This window comes from Camelus bactrianus, chromosome 15, assembly GCF_048773025.1.
Source record: "Camelus bactrianus isolate YW-2024 breed Bactrian camel chromosome 15, ASM4877302v1, whole genome shotgun sequence".
NCBI classification, from domain to species: domain Eukaryota; kingdom Metazoa; phylum Chordata; class Mammalia; order Artiodactyla; family Camelidae; genus Camelus; species Camelus bactrianus.
Genome location: NC_133553.1, coordinates 29,682,766 through 29,702,477, shown reverse-complemented (window position 1 = coordinate 29,702,477; position 19,712 = coordinate 29,682,766). Strand labels below are relative to the sequence as shown.

Genomic DNA, 19,712 nt, shown 5'->3' with positions numbered 1-19,712 from the left:
AGTAAGAGGACTCACATGACCACAAGGCACAAGCATCTTGAAACTAGATTACAGGTTCTGTAGGCTCTTAATGTGGAAGAATGCTCACAGTATACCTACTTCAGTTACGTTTGAGGACAAGCGGAAAGCCAACTACGAGCGGGGGAACATGGAACTGGAGAAGCGACGCCAGGCCATGATGGAGCAGCAGCAGAGGGAGGCAGAACGCAAAGCCCAGAAAGAAAAGGAAGAATGGGAACGAAAACAGAGAGAAATACAAGAGCAAGAATGGAAGAAACAACTTGAATTAGAAAAACGCTTGGAGAAGCAGAGGGAATTGGAGAGACAACGGGAGGAAGAAAGGAGAAAAGAGATAGAAAGACGAGAGGTTATTTTTTTAAGTTATTTTATTTCTTAGGAAAATCATTTCATTTAATAAGTGGCTACATTTCATTTGATAAAAAATGGGCATTTTTGTTGTGCCTTTCCTCAGTGTCATTCATTCTTAACTTATCTTCTGCAAATCCGACTCCCCCTTCCCCGGTGGAGTGAAAGAGGGTCCTTGCTTGTGGGATGTTTTCAGGGCCGACAGCTAGTAGAGAAAGCATGCCTACAGGTGCAGCTCAGTCAAAGCAGGATTGGTTACAAAGCTGAGCTGAGGGAGGAGCCAGAGGGAGGAGTCAGTTTGATCAGGTCACTAAACAAAAATAAGCTTACTATTCAGAGTAAGAGGCCAAGTAGTTGGAGAGGCAGAGAGGTGAGAGTGGTGAGTCGAAGGTCTTGAGAGGAATCAAGAGGGTGGGCTTGTGCAGGTCCTTGGGATCAGTGGTGCGGGGAGGGTCCCTGGGAGGGCTGGCTGTGTTTTCAGGGGCTGTGCATGGAGCACAGTAGATTACAGTGGCTCTTAAATAATGTAAATAGAAGTTTTTTTCTTCCCTGATATCAGAATAAAGGTACAGTTAATTCCTATTAATATTTATATTTATGAAGTCATCCTTTTGTTTATTAAAATAAAAGTAACTGCAACAAGGGGATGGTCCTGAAGCAGTCAAGAAGCCTGTTGGATGGATTTGCTTTTGTGAAAATCTTTAATTTAGCCCCGTTAATAAAACTAGGTTTGCCCAGTTACCCTTAGACACTCAAACCTACTAAGTACTAAATTCTGCCTCACCTTTGCTTTGTCATTCTGTCAGTTTCTGAATGATGCAAAATTGTTAATTTAAAAATTAACTTTAATTCATTATTTTCAGGCAGCAAAACAGGAACTTGAAAGACAGCGTCGTTTAGAATGGGAGAGAATTCGTAGACAGGAGCTTCTCAATCGAAGGAATAGAGAACAGGAAGAAATTGTCAGGTTAAACTCTAAAAAGAAGAGCCTTCATCTCGAGTTGGAAGCACTGGTATGGCTATAAGTTTAAGTGAAATTTATCTGAATGATGCTAGAGTAACCTGTTGGAAATACTGTTTTTAAAATCTACCTCATGAATATATTATGTTTTGATGTAATCAAATAGTCATATTTTCTTAAGTACTTTTTAACAGTCTAGACAGTATAGTTTACTGAAACAGCATGGTGACTCAGAATGCTGAGAATTATGTTGTGGTCTTAGTTCAGATGCGTTAAAACCACATACTCTTGAGCAAGACATTTCCCTCTCTGTGCCTCACTTTGTGCATCTATAAGATAAAAGGTTGTGCTGGTTCAGTGATTTTCAGTTTTCAAATTGGTGTCTGGAAGATGGTCCACAGAGGGATAACCAGAAGGCGTGAGAGGGGAGGAGAAGGGGAGCCGAGGCAGCAGGACAGTCTCCTCTTCCCAGTTCTTCCCACACTTCACAACAGAGAAGCTCCACATGTATCTACTGTACTTTTTGAGAGTTATCTAAGATTTGCTTGGGGAAAAAAAGAATTCTACTGAAAAAAAAAAGATTTAAAACTGCTGACCTGAATGATCTCTTAGAGTTCCTTCCAGTTCTGTAGGACTATGGTTGTTAACTAATATTGGTCATTATGCTTACCAGTTTTTACACATCAGATATCAGGATCAAGCTGTTAAAACTTTGTTTGAAATGCAAGGTGAGAAGACATAAAGGGTCTGAGTAAGACATACTGTTCTACTACGACCCTGGAATCCTGTAAGCCTGACCTCGTAATATAGTAGGATTTTGCAGAAAATGCATGTGCAGCCAGCCATGTGTAGAGCCATAGTTACATCTTGTTTAATTGTAGTTTAACATTTTATTTGCTTGATGAACTGAATTACATTTTTTAAAAATCACATACTTTAGTCGGAAAGATACTAATTTATGCCTTCAAACGAATAGGAAGCGTACGACAATTAATCATGCCATAGTACTGCAAAACAGTCCTAAAAGTTTTGACTTCTTTGTGTAGCTGCTTGGATATCTGGCTGAACCATCATTTTGACTCTGTGTTTTTCTTTAAAAAGACAATGGGAGGAAACCTTAGGACTGATCGTTTCCCCCCGCAAGAACTGGAGTAACACACCAGGTAGTAGCATGGGTTAGTGTGCAGGGCCTGGAAAGGTCCAGAGCCTACACTGCTATATGCTGAAGATGTAACGTGAACTCCGGGGTGGACACAGCATGCTCCCTTTAGCATACACTTCTCAAACATGGAACATACCTTCCATGAAAACTTTAATTACCAGTGATTTTAAACTGGAGGCCTCATTTCCCATTACCCCACTGTGTTTGCTAAGGCTGCCATAACAAAATAAGACAGACCAGGTGTCTTAAACAACATAAATTAATGTTACCACAGTTCTACAGGCTGGACTCCAAGATCAAGGTGCCAGCAGGTTTGGTTTCTTCTGAGGCCTCTCTCCTTGGCTTGCAGACGGCTGCCTTCTCACCACGTCCTCATGTGGTCTTTCCTCTGCCCGAGCATCTCTGCTGTCTCTTTTGTGTCCAAATGTTCTGTTCTTATAAGGACACCAGACAAGTTGGATTAGTGACCACCCATATGACCTCACTGAATCTTAATTACCTCTTTAAAAGTCCCGTCTCCACATACAGTCGTGTTCTGAGGTACTGAGGGTTAGGACTTAAACATGTGAATTTTGTGGGGACACAGTTCAGCCTACAATACTTTGCCCTTCTCATTAGCTTTCTAATATTGAGAATTCTATTGAGAATCTCTGCTCTCTGTTTTGTTTTGTTTTTCTTCTCAGAAAAAGGGGAAAGGAATGTTGATATAGGAGAAGAGAATTGGGCCAAAAGGCCTTCCTGGACACTGTTGAATTAAAGGAATTAGATGGCAGCACTGAGAGTAGAAAAAGAAGTTCAGAGAGGGTAATGCTAAATGTCACTTGCAAATGATTATTCCTCCTCATTATTCTTTGAGATTGTCTCTATTTTAATATTATAAATTAATACCTAAATGCTGAGGGAAAAAATCACTTTGGTATGTTTGTGCTTTCTCCTCTTAACATAATAGGCTCTTATATTGAGAATGACATGTTTCCTAGTAACTGTGTTAAGTCAACTTGGTTTTAGACACTTATCTCACACTGAGTATAAATGATAAATGATAAATGACATTTAAAACTTAAGTGAAAATACTATTCTCCTGATAGGAACATTTCCTATGAATAGTTTATGTTATATATTCATATGCTCCTCCTATAGAATGGCAAACATCAGCAGATCTCAGGCAGACTTCAAGACATCCGACTCAGAAAGCAAACTCAAAAGACTGAGCTGGAAGTTCTGGATAAGCAGTGTGACCTGGAAATTATGGAAATCAAGCAACTTCAACAAGAACTTCAGGTAAGTCCTTTGCAGCTGAATTGTCCTTAAACATGAGCAGTTATTAATAATTCTTCCTAATAGAGTGGGTTTTGCTTTTTAGGTCATGAACACCTTTGAGCCTCTGATAGACCTCCTTCCTAAAAGAATGTAAACATACACATCTTGTATAATATCAGGAAGCTCATAGACCCCCTAAAACTCTGATCAACATCTGGTTAGGTTCTGCTTAATATTTGTACATAAATGGGCATTTATCACTTTGAGTTTCAAGTCTTCAATAAATAAATACATAAATGTATGTCTGTTACGTTAATCTGCTGCTTCTTTTGGGAAGGTTTGACCTAATGTTCTTTGCAGAATTGGGGTCAACATGTCCATCAAGGATCTGGTAATTCTGTTATTTAACTATGTAGAGTAGGGACCCTGAAAGCTTTCTTCATCTCAAGAGTCCTCTTACCAAATTTCTTTTTCTGTACAGACTAACATTAATTAACAGTGTTTTTATTTTGTCACAGCAGATGTAGACAAAAGCCAAGTGACATTTCCTACCCAGTGTACCCCTGCTTTCCTAATAATCCCTGAGATTTTAGTCCCTCTTTGATACTCATTCTGGAGTATCATGACTGCTGATACATAGCGTTTAGTGGAGGCATCAAGGGCACCTCTTAGGCTGTGCCTGCTGTCATCTTCCAGTAGGCTGGAAGTTGTCGGGCCCTGAACACACCTGATTAACAGAGTTTTCTTCACCACCTTTTATTTTCAGCCAATCATTCATTTATGTATGGATTTACATTTAAATATCTGTATTTTAAATTATGCATAATTCCATTCTAGTTTATTCATAAGTTGTAAGCAACTTACATATTATTTCTAATCTAAACTTCGAGTGTGATTAAATCATGTTTTTGCATTAAAAATATTCTTAGACAACATTACAAAGTTTTAATCAGACACTACTTTTTCTTTTTATAAGGAATATCAGAATAAGCTTATCTATTTGGTACCGGAGAAGCAATTATTAAATGAAAGAATTAAAAACATGCAGCTCAGTACTACACCTGGTGAGTTCTAGGGTTTGTCTTTCCTCTTTTATTCTTTTCTGAATGACTGTATCAGTCACATATTGTTATTTTTAAACATAGCATTATTCTGTTATAAATAACATTTCTTGCCTATAGTTAAAATTTCAAAATAATGTGAAAAATATCACAGATGTTAGAGCATTTTTAGCAATAAAAAGTAAATAAATAAATTAATGACTGTGGTATGACTTCCTCTCTTAATAACATTTTTATATATTTCAAATGTCAATAAAATGTTAGACTGCAGTTAAACAAGACCTAGGCTTGGCTTGAACACAAGGTTATATGTGCATTTTGGCAAAATCCTGCGCTAATTGTAAATAACTGAGAGGGGACCTTTCTGTGGAGCTAAACCTGTTGGATTCTAGGTTGAAAACGCACAGCAGTGATAGGCCTAAGCAGCCTGATATGTCCTTCCCAGCCTTTTTATATCATCTAATTCTGTCACTCATGTAGAGAATTTTACCAGCTTGCCTCTCTGACAGCAAGGTATTTTATGAGTATACAACATTTTTTTTGATTCAAGTCCCAACCAGAAAACTGAAAAACAAAACAAAACAAAACAAAACAAAACAAAACAAAACAAAAAAATTCCATATTGGATAGTATGCCAGTAACAGCACAGCAGAAGAAAGGTTTATTTAAAGAAAAGTAACTCTGCAAATGTGTTAGAACTAGCTTAAGTATCCCACATGTCTCCCATTGAGTATCTGTCGGTCTTTTTATTCCAGGGCTCTTTATTATACTTTTGGCTGATTAGAAGTTCCAATAAATAGCATCCCTCTTCTTTGCCTGAGTTGTGAACAAATTAAGAAATGAAGGAAAGGAGCAAGACACGAGAGACCAAAACTTTGCCTCATTATTAACAAAGCTGATGTTAGACAGCATGGCTTATCTGTGAGCGGTACAGCTGCCCCTGTAAGACATTGGGTGCATGAACAAAATAGAATGCAGATTCCTGTGGGCAGTTCAGTCTCAAGAAAGCAAAGAATAGGAAAGGTGTAGGGCTGTGTATACCCAAGTCCTTATCTTGATCTCACCAATTAGTTAAGAGGTAGAAAGAAGCTGAATATTGTTCTAGTAAAGGGCTCTTTACATGGAAGAAACACCAGGAATATAGTTCAGTCTTGTGAACTATTCTTATTATGTCTCCCACCTTCCACTATCTCTTCTCAGACAATCTTCCTTGCACATGATATTTTTCTTAGCTGTTCAAAGTGTACAGCTCCTACCTTACCCCTCACAGGCATTCCAGAGGCAGGATAAAGCAGCCCTCCTGACCTGTGCAGGGCAGAAAGTATATTTTCATCCTCGTTGTTAATATTTGGATTGTGAATAAAGTGTAGAATATGGCTTATTGGGGACCTGGTAGAGTTATTCTTTCCCTGTGGAATATGATTCAGTTTAGCTTTTATTAATTTATTTATCTTTGCTGTAGTCCAGTTTAGAATAGGAAGCTCTTGTTTGGAGTTTGCAAAGTACCCTGTACCCCTTAAATTCTCTTTCCATACAGTTACCATTTGAGATTACCAGCCATGTACCAAGTACTATGATTGTCAGTTTTCATGCATTATTTTCATCTTTACAACAACCCTGTGAAGTAGGAGTTGTTACTCCCATTGCGCAGCTTAGGAAAACTCAGGTTCAGAGACAATAAGTAGTTATCCAAGATAGTGTAATAGTAGGTCGCAGATTCTTGTGGGTCTGACTCTAAAGCCCACTGTGTTACCATGCTGCCTTACCTAACACAGTGCTCACAGATATGATATGATCAAATCTGGTATGAAAACATCCATTATTGCTGGTGCTCATTTTGAGTACTAAGATGAATATTCTTTTACTGTTATTTTTTTTTCCTATTGCTTGTCTCCCACCTTGACCAGGGAAGGACCCATGCCTTAGCCTTTATTTTTACCTACAATTGAATACAGTGGAGTGCCCTGCATATAGCAGATATGTGTAGTTTAATGATTAAGTGTTTATTGAAATTCTAGAAAACTGTTAGAATTTTAAGAGAATTTAGCAAGGTGCCTGGATACAAAAATCAGTATATAAAAATCAGTATCTTTAATCAAAAGTATTTGTTTAGAAAATATTATGAAAAAAAGGTCTCATTCACATTAGTATTCTCACTGTTAAATGAATAAAGAAGAAATGCACAGTCATAAAATTTTACTGATAGATATAAAATATTCCTGCATAAGTAGATACATGCTGTATTCCTGAGTGAACTAGCTCAATATTTTAAAGATGTTAGTTCTCTACTAATTCATCCATATATTCAGTTCTGTTTGGGTGTCTTTAAATGAAACTTGGCAAGATAATTCACAGATTCACCTAGAAGAGAAGATATGCAATATCAGGCAAGACTTAGAAAAACATTAGTTTGGGGGAGACTAACCCTATCAGATATCAAAACTTAAGTTATGAAAGGTATATACCTAGAATAGTATATTATTGATCAGATATAGAAACATAGAACAATGGAACTAAATAGACAATCTAGGAACAAGCCTGTAATATATGGTAATTTAGGATAAGATAAACTTGGCATTTACCATCTGTGAGGAAAGGATGGGCTTTCAGTATTTACTTTCTTTTCTCTTCGTTAAGTACTTCAGGGGACAGTTGATTATCAGAAAGGGAGATGAAGAAGCTCTTTGTCTCACTCTGTGTGCAGAAATAAATTCTAGATAAAATAAGAGGCTAAACATAAAATATAACTCTAAAATTTTTTTTTTACCATGGAAAACATTTTTCTAATCTTGGTGTCAGGAAAGTCTCTTCAAACAATCCATAGAGCCATGAAGGAAAATACTTAACAGTTTTTGATGACATAAAAATGAAAAACTTCTTCATGATGAAAGATATCATAAACAGTAAAGAATTTGAAATATGTATAATACAATAGGAATTTAGAGCCTGTACAAATCAGAAATTAAGACCACTCAGTAGGGGAGAAAAGCTGGCAAAGGATGTGAGGCAAGGCAATTCAAGATGATGGCTGAAAAATAGAAATAGATGGCCTTATAAATAGATGTTTCTTTGATTTCAGTAGTTTTCAAGAAGATACAAATTTAAATGACAATAAGATTTTTTTTTTTGGTAGTTAGCAAAAGTGAAAAAAGATTGATAATATCCAGTGATGAGGGTCTGCAGAAACAGGTAATTTGGTGTCATTGTTATTGGTACAGCTTTTTGGAAGGGCAGTTTGGCAGTTTCTGTCAGAATTTAAAGTGTGCAAGTCCTTTGTTTATGTAGTAATTCTTTCACCTCCTAGCCTTATAAAATATTTTCATATGTGCATTAAAATGTACATACAAGGATATTAATTGCAGCATTTTTATGTAATAGTAGAAAATTAGAAACAACCTAAATGGCAATCAGGAAAAGAGCAGTTACATAAATTATGGGATAGCCATAATGTAGACTACCAGGGAGCAATTTTAAAGAATGAACTAGATCTAGATGTCTTTATTAAATTTAAAACAAGTTGCTACAGACTGGGATTTCAAAATGTAGAATAGATGAGAATAGATGAACAAGATTATATTGTATAGCACAGGGAAGTATATACAAGATCTTATGGTAGCTCACAGCAAAAAAAAATGTGACGATGAATATATGTATGTTCATGTATAACTGAAAAATTGTGCTCTACACTGGAATTGGACACAACATTGTAAAATGACTGTAACTCAGTAAAAAAAAGTTAAAAAGAAAAACAAATAAATAAAACAAGTTGCTAAGCAGTGTAGCCAGTGTGATCCCATTAAAGCTCCATGGAACGAATTATTGAATATGCACATATCTAAGTGCCTAAGAGGGGAATAAGCTGGGAGTTGAGATGAAAAGGGACTTTTTTTTTTTTTTTTAAACTTTTTACTCTATATGCTTCATTTTATTTAAATTTTATGTTGGATTCCTATGCTTTAAAATAGACAATGAAGTTTTAAAATATTACAGTTGACCCTTGAATAGTGTGGGTTTGAACTGCGCAAGTTTGTTTATACGGAGATTTTTTTCAATAAGTAAATACTGCAGTACTACACAGATCCATCATTGTTGAATCTGAGGACGCAGATCTGTGGATATGGAGGAACTGCAGCTATGTATACAGAAGGCCGACTATACGTTATACTTGGATTTTCAACAGAGCAGAGGGTCAGCCCCCTGAACTCCCAAGCTGTTCAAGGGTCAACCGTATTTAAATAGGTAGTAAGATTACTATTTTAATTTATTGTAATGTAATCTGCATCATATATTTCCATCTAGTTTCTTTATCTCTGCCTAGATATCTAAGAAAAGGTCATAAAATGAAGCCCTCAGTTCTTACCCACTAAAATAATACCACTAAATAATCCGTTTCATAATACAGTCAATTATCTGTGGATCAGATTGGTGAAGCACTTCACCCAAAGTGGAGTGTCACTTTAAGTCCTAGTACTTTTTAGTGCAGAACAAATGTTATAATGTTTCCATATGTGGGTCTTCCCAAGATGTGATCCAAAAAGGGGAAATGACTGCTGAGTTTTTTCTCTTCAGTTGATCCACATTGTGCATGTACTGCCTTTGTCTCTAGTTATACCAGTTTGATCAAACAGTAAATGTCAATTACTGTTAACGACAGGAATTTCTACCAAATGTAAACTGTGATGTTTGTATTTCAGATTTAGGAATTGGTTTACTTCATAAAAAATCATTAGAAAAGGAAGAATTATGCCAAAGACTGAAAGAACAATTAGATGCTCTTGAAAAGGAAACTGCATCTAAGCTATCAGAAATGGATTCATTTAACAATCAACTAAAGGTATTTATTTTCTGTTACCTTCCTTACTTTGATGTAATAGAATGAATAACTAAAGCTATTATTGTTTATGTAGTACATTTTCATAATTTATAATTTGAGCTATACCACAATTGCAAGATTATTTTTAATGTTCTCTACAGATATTATAAATATTGTGTCATGTAAATAAACATATCATTTACCATAGTTTCCAGTTTTTGATGACTGTTTTTATTAGCATCTATACATTTAAGAAGTAATCACCTTTGTCAGTATTAGTATTAGGTTAGATTAGATTTATCAGTGTTAGTTCTTGGCCAGCATGATCTTAGGCAAATTCTAAAACGGGAAATACAGAAAATTTTAAATAATCTGAGTGGTAGAGGCTCCTTTAACACACTAAATTCTTTCTGGCTTCTTTTTTATTATTTAATTTAATGAACCTTTGTGAAATAATGCAGTAATCAGTGAAATCCGAAGCATAATCTGGCACTATAAAGTCTGCATGAAAAATAGGTTCATGATTCATTAATTACTGCAGTGACAGAGCAGATGTCCAAACATATACCATATGCTTATCATTATGTGCAGTATTAGTTGCATATTGAAGCCATAACTGTGAAAGAAAATATTAAAAGTTAAAAACCAGACTAATGGCACATGATTGAAATTTGTGAATAGTTTCAGTTACTCCTTTGCTAAAGAAGCAGAAAGTTTCCAGAGCATAAAATATGACAAAACTTTTTAGGCAGCTTTCTGTCTCTTCATGTGATTTTCATCTTGCTGATGTGTTTAGAATAACATTATACCATATCCATCTATCAAAATTCATCAAATTATACATCTGAAATATGTGTCATTTACTGTACAGGAACCATACCACAATAAAAGTGTTTTTAAAAAAAGAATAACATTATACCAGCTTTAGAGTAGACAGTATGATTAAAAAAAAAAAAGGAACCATGGTGGCTTCAGTTAAGGAGGGAAAATTTGAGGTGAATAATATTAACCATACATTTTACATAAGCATATATATATTCTGTAGAAAAAAGTGTTAAGAAAATCAAAAAATTTGTCATTGATGGACAGACAAGCCAGCCAAGTTATCTTCCCAACATGATTTTCTAGAAAATCTGTACATAGTTTAATTGGCTTTTTATCTGCCTTATCTTACAGTGTGGGAATATGGATGACTCTGTTCTTCAGTGCCTTTTGTCTCTGCTAAGCTGTCTCAACAACCTCTTCCTCTTACTTAAGGTTATTTTCTAATATCTAGCTCCTTTTCTTTGAGTTACTTTACTGTTTTCTTTTTTTAAAAAAATTAGACTATTCTTTGCATTTATCTGAATATCTTTATTTGAAATAACGTGTACAATATAGACATTTTTTCTTTCTGCTTGCTTAAAAATCCTCTGCTGTCTTACTGCCTGTTTGAGTCTAATGCCAGAAATCAGTAGAATTGCCCACAGTAACCTTTCTGACGAGTAGCCCAGGACACTTAGAAATACTACCTGATTCCCGTACAACATCCCTGTGAGTTGGGCTAACAGATGGGATGATTACTAATTCAGTTAAAAGGAAAACTAAGGGAATGTGAGATAAATTATTTACCCATATCACTGTGAAAATCATTATTTAAAACAGGACGTATACTTTGTGAAACCTAGGGCAAGGTTATGTCATGTATATATCAGGCTGCTTCCTAATTATAAGAAAAAATCTTAATCAGTAATGCAGGGGCAGCTTTAGTTATGTCTAGTTATCAGGCCTCATATTTAGACATGCTTGCCCACAAATAAAAATGTTTAAATCACATTTATAAATAAACAGTTCACTTTGTCATGTATAGGACACAGAGTATTTATTTAAAATATTCGATGAATTCCTATTTTAATGTAGTTTAAAGACAGTTGCTTTATATTTACTAGTTGCTGACCCTAGTAGATTTTGACTGCATTCTGCTCAGTACTAAAATGGATGGCAAGGGGGACGGGTATATAGCTCAGCGGCAGAGCGCATGCTTAGCGTGCATGAGGTCCTGGGTTCAATCCACAGCACCTCCATTAAAAATAATAATAGTAAATTTTAAAAAATAAAATAAAGTGGTTGGCAATAGGGCAGTTGCCTATACATACACAGTAAAGACAGGAACATGATAAGCAGAGCTCCTTTGTTACCTAAGCAAAGGTAGGGCACATTGAAAGGATGGTACGGTATCAGCCTTTCCTTCATGGTTATAGCATGAATGGCCAGATTATCTCGTCTTAGAACTTTTGCTACAGATCACCCAGAAATTTAAACCTAAGTTTCTTCATGTGTACAATGTAGTTTGATGATGATTTGTGGACTGTACCCACACTCAGAAGTCTGATTCTTTCATTTGATTCTCCACAGGCCAGCAGATTATCTTGTCTCTTGTTTTACTTTCTTCCTTCTGCTTCCTGCCTTCCAGCTTTTCACTGCTTGTTGACACTTTCATCAGAGGCAACTTAGGAATCTAAAAAGGGATGAAACCTGTGCTGTCAGAGAGTTCAGGAAACAAACTGTTGTCACAGAAAACAAGAGGCTTTCTGTAGTCATTGGAAATGATACAGAACAGTCAGTTAACTTAGTACTGAAAAATATCCATTGAATTGCCAACAAGGAGACCTTTCAAGACCTTTCTGAAAGTGCCATCTTAGTTGAGTGACCAGCAGAAGTTGGACTGTGGCAGATCAGGAATGAATGGGAGCTGAAGAGAGGTGAAGTGAGTGTGAACAACTCTTTAGGAGAGTGAAAGAGAGCATGAGAGGGGGAAAAAAAATTTTTTTTTTTTTTGGTATAAGAAAGACTTGACAAAAGATACAAAGTTTTAGTTATGAAAGATGAATAAGTTGTGAAATCTAATGTACAGCATGGTAACTGTAGTTAACAATACTGTATTGTATAGTTGAAATTTACTAAGGGGATAGATCTTAAGCATTCTCACCACAGAAAGAGTTGGGAGGGGGAAAGAAGAGAAAGGAAGGGAGGGAAGGAGGGAATGGTAACTGTGAGGAGATGGGTGTGTTAATTAGCTTGATTTGGGGGATCATTTCACAGTGTATACATGTATTGAAACAGCAAGTTTTATATGATTTTTATTTATCAATTATCCCTTAATAAAGTTAAAAAATAAAAGAATAATTGGGACCACCCTTGAAAGGGGTATCACCTTTCTGTGTGGCATATGGATACATGAGGAAGGTATAGTTTCTGTTAGGACAGAAGAATGGAAGTGGAGAAATTGAGCTTGTTAGGTAACTAGCCATATCCATGTCATTGTGTTAATCATGATTACCAGGTTCAAGCCAAATATTTTGTTGCTGAATTCCCAGCACCTAGAACAGTGCGTGGAGGGTCATGCTTTGCATGACATACTGGAAAGGCAATGTCTACTTAAATGAATGAATGGTATTGAATGTTCTCAGTCAGAAAGTATGCAGCATTTATTTAGAGTTAGTATACAGAGTTTATGAGAAAAAAGTAGAAAGATAATTAGTTGAAAAACAGCAGAAAACTATATATCCCAGATTTTAGAAACACTTCTGATTCCATGTAATTTATTCTTTTAAGTAAAGGCTATTTTTTCAAAAAAAACCCTCAGAAAAAGAAAGAATAGAAAAGAAAAGAAAGACAAGACTCAAAGGAGATAGTGAAGGGACAGGAAAGGAAGGAGAAGAGTGAGAGATTGAGTACTGCTGACTGAAGTGGTGATCATTGTAGAGCTGAATCCCGAGGAAGCAGATTAAGATACAATCTAGAGCACAGATTAAAGGATAAGATAAAAAGAATACTTCCAGTGTAACATATGGAGATAAGGTAGGTGTGAATTCAGTTAAATTTGTTAGTGGAGAATAGGAAGTTGACAGCTTCAAAACTTAAAATCAGAAGTAAGTTGGATGATTACAAGGAATCTTCATGGGTAGTTGAGGACATGGAATAACTCAGACTAGACTAAAAGGAGATGGATGCAGATGCAGGAAATTTTATTGCTTTTGACACGGAAAGATTAGGGAGTTCTAGTCTGACTTAATGAGACAAGATTATTGGCTGATAATGAAAAGAATGGATGGAAGATTAGGAAATTTCAGGAGAGAAAAGCAAGCATGAATTACACATCTCAGTGGCACTGAGGATTGCAAGTTTAGTATAGCAAAACAGTAGGTGTCCTGAGCAATGTTGAGTGCCTATTCGAAGTTGGAGGTTATGAATCTAAATTGAAAACAGCATGCCTAATTATGTATTTTCTCCACCAAGTTCAGCTGCTTAGGTTTATGCACAGAAAAGGCTGATAAAATAGGTTCATACAGGTTTGAGGTTTTAATAGACATGGGCAAAGAGGGAGGGATGAGGGAGGGACAGATCTTGACACAATAATTATGAGAAAGATGAACTCTGACATGAAGTCATATGAAGACATGAAGAGATATGAAGAGAGGAAAGGGTGCTGATGAAAGAAGAGAGAATGGTGAGGTCCCAGAATGGAGGTCTCAGTGAGGTTAGAAAACTACTGATATGGCTGTATCAGGTATAAGAAAAGCTTGAAGGATAAGAGCTCATGTTTGAAGAATGGAATGTTTGATCGGTGTTAGTTCTCTTTGTGATGATGGCAAGATTCAGGATATAATAATGCAAATGATGGATTAAATGGAGTAAAAAAAGGTCATTACTGAGGAGATCAGCCTGAGAGTTGAGGTTCTCATGGGGTCATCCATGTGGATGTCAGAAGACTGGAAGAGCAGTGAAAATGAATGAATGAGGATCAGAGACCAGGTGATGGATAGATGGCAGTAAAGAGGAAGGGGAGGGTGGTACTGCTGTGTGGTATTCTGAGCCTCAGAAAAGCATAGAGTTTGTCAGAGTGAGAAGAAACAATAGTCTGGAAATGGCAGCAAAGAGCACAGAAAATACTGAAACTATCCTCGATGTAAATGGAATACTATGTGATAATAAGCTGCGAGGGAAATAGAAGAAAAGCAGTGTCCTGAAGGATCAACCAAAAAGGCAAGGAGGTAAGGGAATTCCCATTCAGAGAAGATATGTGGATATGTGGATGTTTTCTGACCAAAGAGAAGCAGCTGCAAGGCAGTGTTGAGGAGAGGAAAGATGAGGGATTGGGTCAGATCAAGGGATAAACAGCATTATAGAGATGAGAATTCAGGTGGTAAAGGATGACAAGAAAGGCTAGATTGATTGGCACGTGAGATAGAATTGGTCCCAGTAGTCTTGAAGGAAAACAGGCAGTTCTAATTCTGTGGTCCTTTGGGGCATCTGAAATGATCACTCCTTTAGTCTGCTCGTTGTGAAACAGAAGTGTAATATTTAAAGTTACTTATCTGATAAAATTATGTTTTGGGGGCCCTCTAATAGACGTGTACAGGACTAGTCGTAATTTTCACTCTTTTACTTAAGTCACACTAAGACAAATAGCAAAGCCAGTTCATTGAAAGATGAGGTATTTGACAGGCCATTATTCCACTAGGGAGATCCACAGAATAACATATCTTTAGCAGTGAGGTACAATGAAAAAAGTACTGATCTAGGAGGCCGAAGTGAAAAAATGAGTTCTAGTCCTATTCATGCCACTTTCTAATTGTGTAATTTTGTTATTAAACTTTCAGTTTTTGCTTTCTTCCTTTACAAAATGAAGCTGGCGATATCTGCTCTGCCTTCTTCGCAGGGTCCTATGATGATTAAATGAGATAGCATATATATTGAAGTGCTTTGTGAGCTGTTATGTGCAATATAGTTTGTTGTTGTTAGGGAAGGGATTATCCTGAATCTCCAGAATATCTTTAGTGCATTGGAAAGTCACCACTGTTGATTTTGGATAATGGTTAGGGAAATACTTTTCCTTAGAAAGAAGATAGTCTGTCAGCACCAGAACTGTGGCCTACTCTAGTGGGCTAATTTCTTCTTACCTTGTGCTTTCAAGGATCTGGGGTAACCTACATTAGTAGCAAGGTGAGATTTCTTATTTATACAGGTGACAATAAGGCTAACTAATTTGGGGATCAGGAGCACAAGCCCTTTGGTTTGTAAGTAAAAACTTGAATGAGCTATATACTAGATGTTAGAGAAAACATTTCCCAAACCCATAATATAAGGGCCAAGGAAGTATGTCCCTTACTTCAGAGAATTTGAGGTCTACCTTGGGAAGCTCTTTTTTCCAATGTGGGGTATAATAGTAGGAAGTGTGGGCCTAAGAGCTGCTGGGCCACATGGGTTATAAATATTTGTTACTAAAACAGAGGCTCTTAACCCTTTTTGTGCCATCGACTCTTCAACAGTTTGGTGAAGCCTCTGGACCCCTTCTCAGAATAATGTTTTAAATGTGTAAAATGAAATATACAGGATGACAGAATCAAATTATGAGTGACAGAATATTTTTTAAAAACAAATCTGTGATATTATAATGTATGTGCTTCTATATCTATATTAATGATTTTAAATAAGATCTGGTGACATCTAATAGTACCATAATTTTGAAGTCATGAAGTAATGTATTTATCAGGTTATCTGTACTAGAATATGAAAATATCTGTGATTTGTGTTGTTGAAAAATGTCACAAATGTAGCTAATGTTACTGTGGTTTGTTGCTTATATTTGGAATTAAAGCACATATTGTATTTCAAATAGAGGTTAATGAAAGTAAAGATTAATTTTGTTCCTGTCCAAGTTCATGGACCCCTAAATTCTATTTAAAAACAACAAAAAACCCTTGAAAGGTCTGTGGCCTCATATTAAGAACCCCTGCACCAGAAGGAAGATAGGTGATTGGACATGCTGATTTTCTTGTCTGCTTATTCTATCAGTTACAGAGATTGATATGATAAAGTTTTCCACTTTGATTATGGATTTGTCTTTTCCTCTTTAGTTTTGTTGGATTTTTCTTTACAGATTTTGAGGCTGTATTACTAGGTACATACAGATTTAGAATTGTTATAGCTGCTGGGAGTAGACCCTTTTATCATTATGAGATGTTCCTCTAGAAATATTTCTTGCCTGAAAATCTACTTTTTCTGATATTAGTTTAACTATGCCAGCTTACTTTTGGTTAGAGTTTAGCATAATAGGTATTTTTCAATCTTCTTATTTTTAACCTGTTTATATCTTTATCTTTATGTTGTGTCTTTTAAATAGCATATAGTCAGTCTTTAAAATCCAGTCTTTGTATGTTAATTGACATATTTAGTCTGTTTGCTTTTAATGTAATTACTAAAAACTTTGGATTTAAGTCTACCATTTTTCTCTTTGTTGTCTATTTGTCTTTCCCATTTTGTGTTCCTTTTTTTCTGTTTTGTTAGCCTCTTTTTGACCAAGTATTTTTAAATCAATTTTTCCTCCTCTATTATTGTGATAGTTATACCTTCTTCCACTTCTCTGTTGGATATCTAAGAGATTACAGTAAGCATCCTTGATTTCTTAAAGTCTAATATAATTTACTATTTTCACTACTTCCTGGATAATGCACTACTTAGGATACTTTTAACTCCATTTACTGCCCATGTCTCTCTCACTCCCACCTTTGTGTTATTCATGTCATATTTTCAACTGTATAAGACATTTTTATTATTATTGTTTTATGCTGTCAGTATTTAGATACACTCACATTTATCAGATTTCCCTTGATCAAATCATGAATCAAAAAAAAAGGTGGGCTGGGAGAGCTCATCAATGAATTTGGTAAAGTTGCAGGATACAAAACTAAAATACAGAAATCAGTTTGTACTTCTATACACTAACAATGAAATATCAGAAAGAGAAATTAAGGAAACAATTCCATTTTACCATTACATCAAAAAGAATGAAATACCTAGGAATAAACCTACCTAAGGAGGCAAAAAACTTATACCCCCCAAACCATCAGACATTAATGAAAGAAATTGAGGATGACACAAACAGATGCAAAGATATACCGTGCTCTTGGATTGGAAGAATCTGTATTGTTAAAATGGCCATACTGCCCAAGACAATCTACAGATTTAGTGCAATCCCTATCAAACTACCAATGGCATTTTTCACAAAACTGAAACAAATTTTTTTTTTAATTTGTATGGAAACACAGAAGACCCTGAATAGCCAAAATAATCTTGAAAAAGATGAATAGAGCTGGGGGAATTACACTCCCTGACTTCATGCTATACTACAAAGCTATAGTAATCAAAACAGCATAGTAATGGCACAAAAACAGACACATAGAACAGGATAGAAAGGCCAGAAAGAAACCCATACACTTATGATCAGTTAATGTACAACAAAGGAGGTAAGAATATATAATGGAGGAAAGATAGTCTCTTCAATAAGTGGTGCTGGGAAAACTGGACAGCTACATGTAGAAGAATGAAATTAGAACAATCTCTAATACCATATACAAAAATTAACTCAAAATGGATTAAAGACCTAAATATAAGACCAGATACTCTAAAACTCCTAAAGGAAAACATAGGCAGAACACTATTTGACATAAATCGCAGCAGTATTTTTTTCAATCTGTTTTTAGAGTAATGGAAATAAAAACAAAAATAAGCAAATGGGAGCTGATTATACTTAAAAGCTTTTGCACAGCAAAGGAAACCATAAATAAAACAAAACAACAACCTATGGAATGGGAGAAAATGTTTGCAAACAATGAGACCAACAAGGGATTAATTTCCAAAATATACAAACAGCTCATACAGCTTAATATCAGAAAAACAAATAACCCCATCAAAAATAGAAGACCTAAATAGACATTTCTTCAAAGGAGACATACAGATACCCAATAAGCACATGAAAAGATGCTCAACACCACTAATTATTAGAGAAATGCAAATCAAAACTACAGTGAGATATCACCTCACACTGGTGAGAATTGCTGTCATTAAAAAGTCTACAAATAAATGCTGGGGAGGGTATGGAGAAAAGGGAACCTTCCTACATTGTTGGTGGGTATGTAGTTTGGTGCAGCCACTATTGAGGACAGGATAGAGTTTCCTTAAAAAGCTAAAAATACAGTTACCATGTGATCCAGCAGTCCCATTCCTGGGTATATATTGGGATAAAACTATAACTCAAAAAGATATATGGACCCCAATGTTCATGGCAGCACTACTTAACAATAGCCAAGACATGGGAGCAACCCAAATGTCTATCAACAAATGATTGCATAAAGATGACGTAGTCAGTTTATACAGTGAAATATTACTCAACCATAAAAAATGAAATAATGCCATTTGCAACAATATGGATGGATGGATTATCATATTGAGTGAAATAAGTCAGACAAAGACAGATATCACTTATATGTGGAATCTGAAAAGAAAATGATACAAATGAACTTATTTATAAATCAGAAATAGGCTTACAGACATAGAAAACAAACTATGGTTACCAAGGGGAAAAGGGTTAGGGGAGAGGAATAAATTAGGAGTTTGGGATTAACCTATACGCACTACTATATATAAAATAGATAAACAAGGACCTACTGTTTAGCACAAGGAACTAAATTCAATATCTTGTAATAATCTACAATGGAAAAGAATCTGAAAAATAATATATATGTATATTTATAATTGAATCACTGCTGTATACCTGAAATTAACACAACAATGTAAATCAACTATACTTCAATAAACAAATAAACCTAAAAATAGAAAGAGAAAAAGCTGTTCTTAAGGGCAATATTTATACTGTTGGGAACATTTTTTAATATGAGCTCTGTTTTAAGTAAAACTATTACATCACTGTTAAATTTCTTTACTTTGGTGCTGGCCTTGACGCTGTAGTTACGCAGAATAATGATGGAGTTCTGGGGGTGATAAAAGCACCAGCGCCTGCAACTTAGTCAGATTTTTATAGGTCTGAAAGTGTTCAAAATATAAAATTGGAGAAAAATTTAGAATTCTAAAATGTTGCTAAGTGTATTTATGAACATAAAGTAGTAGATTAAGCATATTTTTAAGTTATGAAGGTACTAAGTAGCACAGCCAAACACTGGGAAATGGAGAGGAGATCCGGGCGGCAGGATAGTACAAATGAGCAGATTCCTTATCTTCCATATCAGGAGTTAATAGCTATTTTCTAAT

General features: G+C 35.5%; 1 protein-coding gene across 6 annotated transcripts in view; it reads left to right on the top strand.

Moving 5' to 3' along the window:
- ITSN2 (intersectin 2) overlaps positions 1–19,712 on the top strand; it is a 132,391-nt gene that overhangs the window by 53,497 nt on the left and 59,182 nt on the right. For 5 of the 6 annotated variants that reach the window (XR_012499265.1, XM_074341740.1, XM_074341739.1 and 2 more), the window contains exons 12-17: positions 105–367; positions 1,230–1,379; positions 3,630–3,770; positions 4,726–4,813; positions 9,505–9,644; positions 10,800–10,880. Coding sequence is in view for 5 of the 6 variants with exons in the window: in XM_074341740.1 (XP_074197841.1) it covers positions 105–367; positions 1,230–1,379; positions 3,630–3,770; positions 4,726–4,813; positions 9,505–9,644; positions 10,800–10,880 (863 nt within the window). In the remaining variant the exon portion in view is untranslated. The remainder of the gene's footprint in view (positions 1–104; positions 368–1,229; positions 1,380–3,629; positions 3,771–4,725; positions 4,814–9,504; positions 9,645–10,799; positions 10,881–19,712) is intronic. The other variant, XM_045511870.2, reaches the window with a different exon arrangement.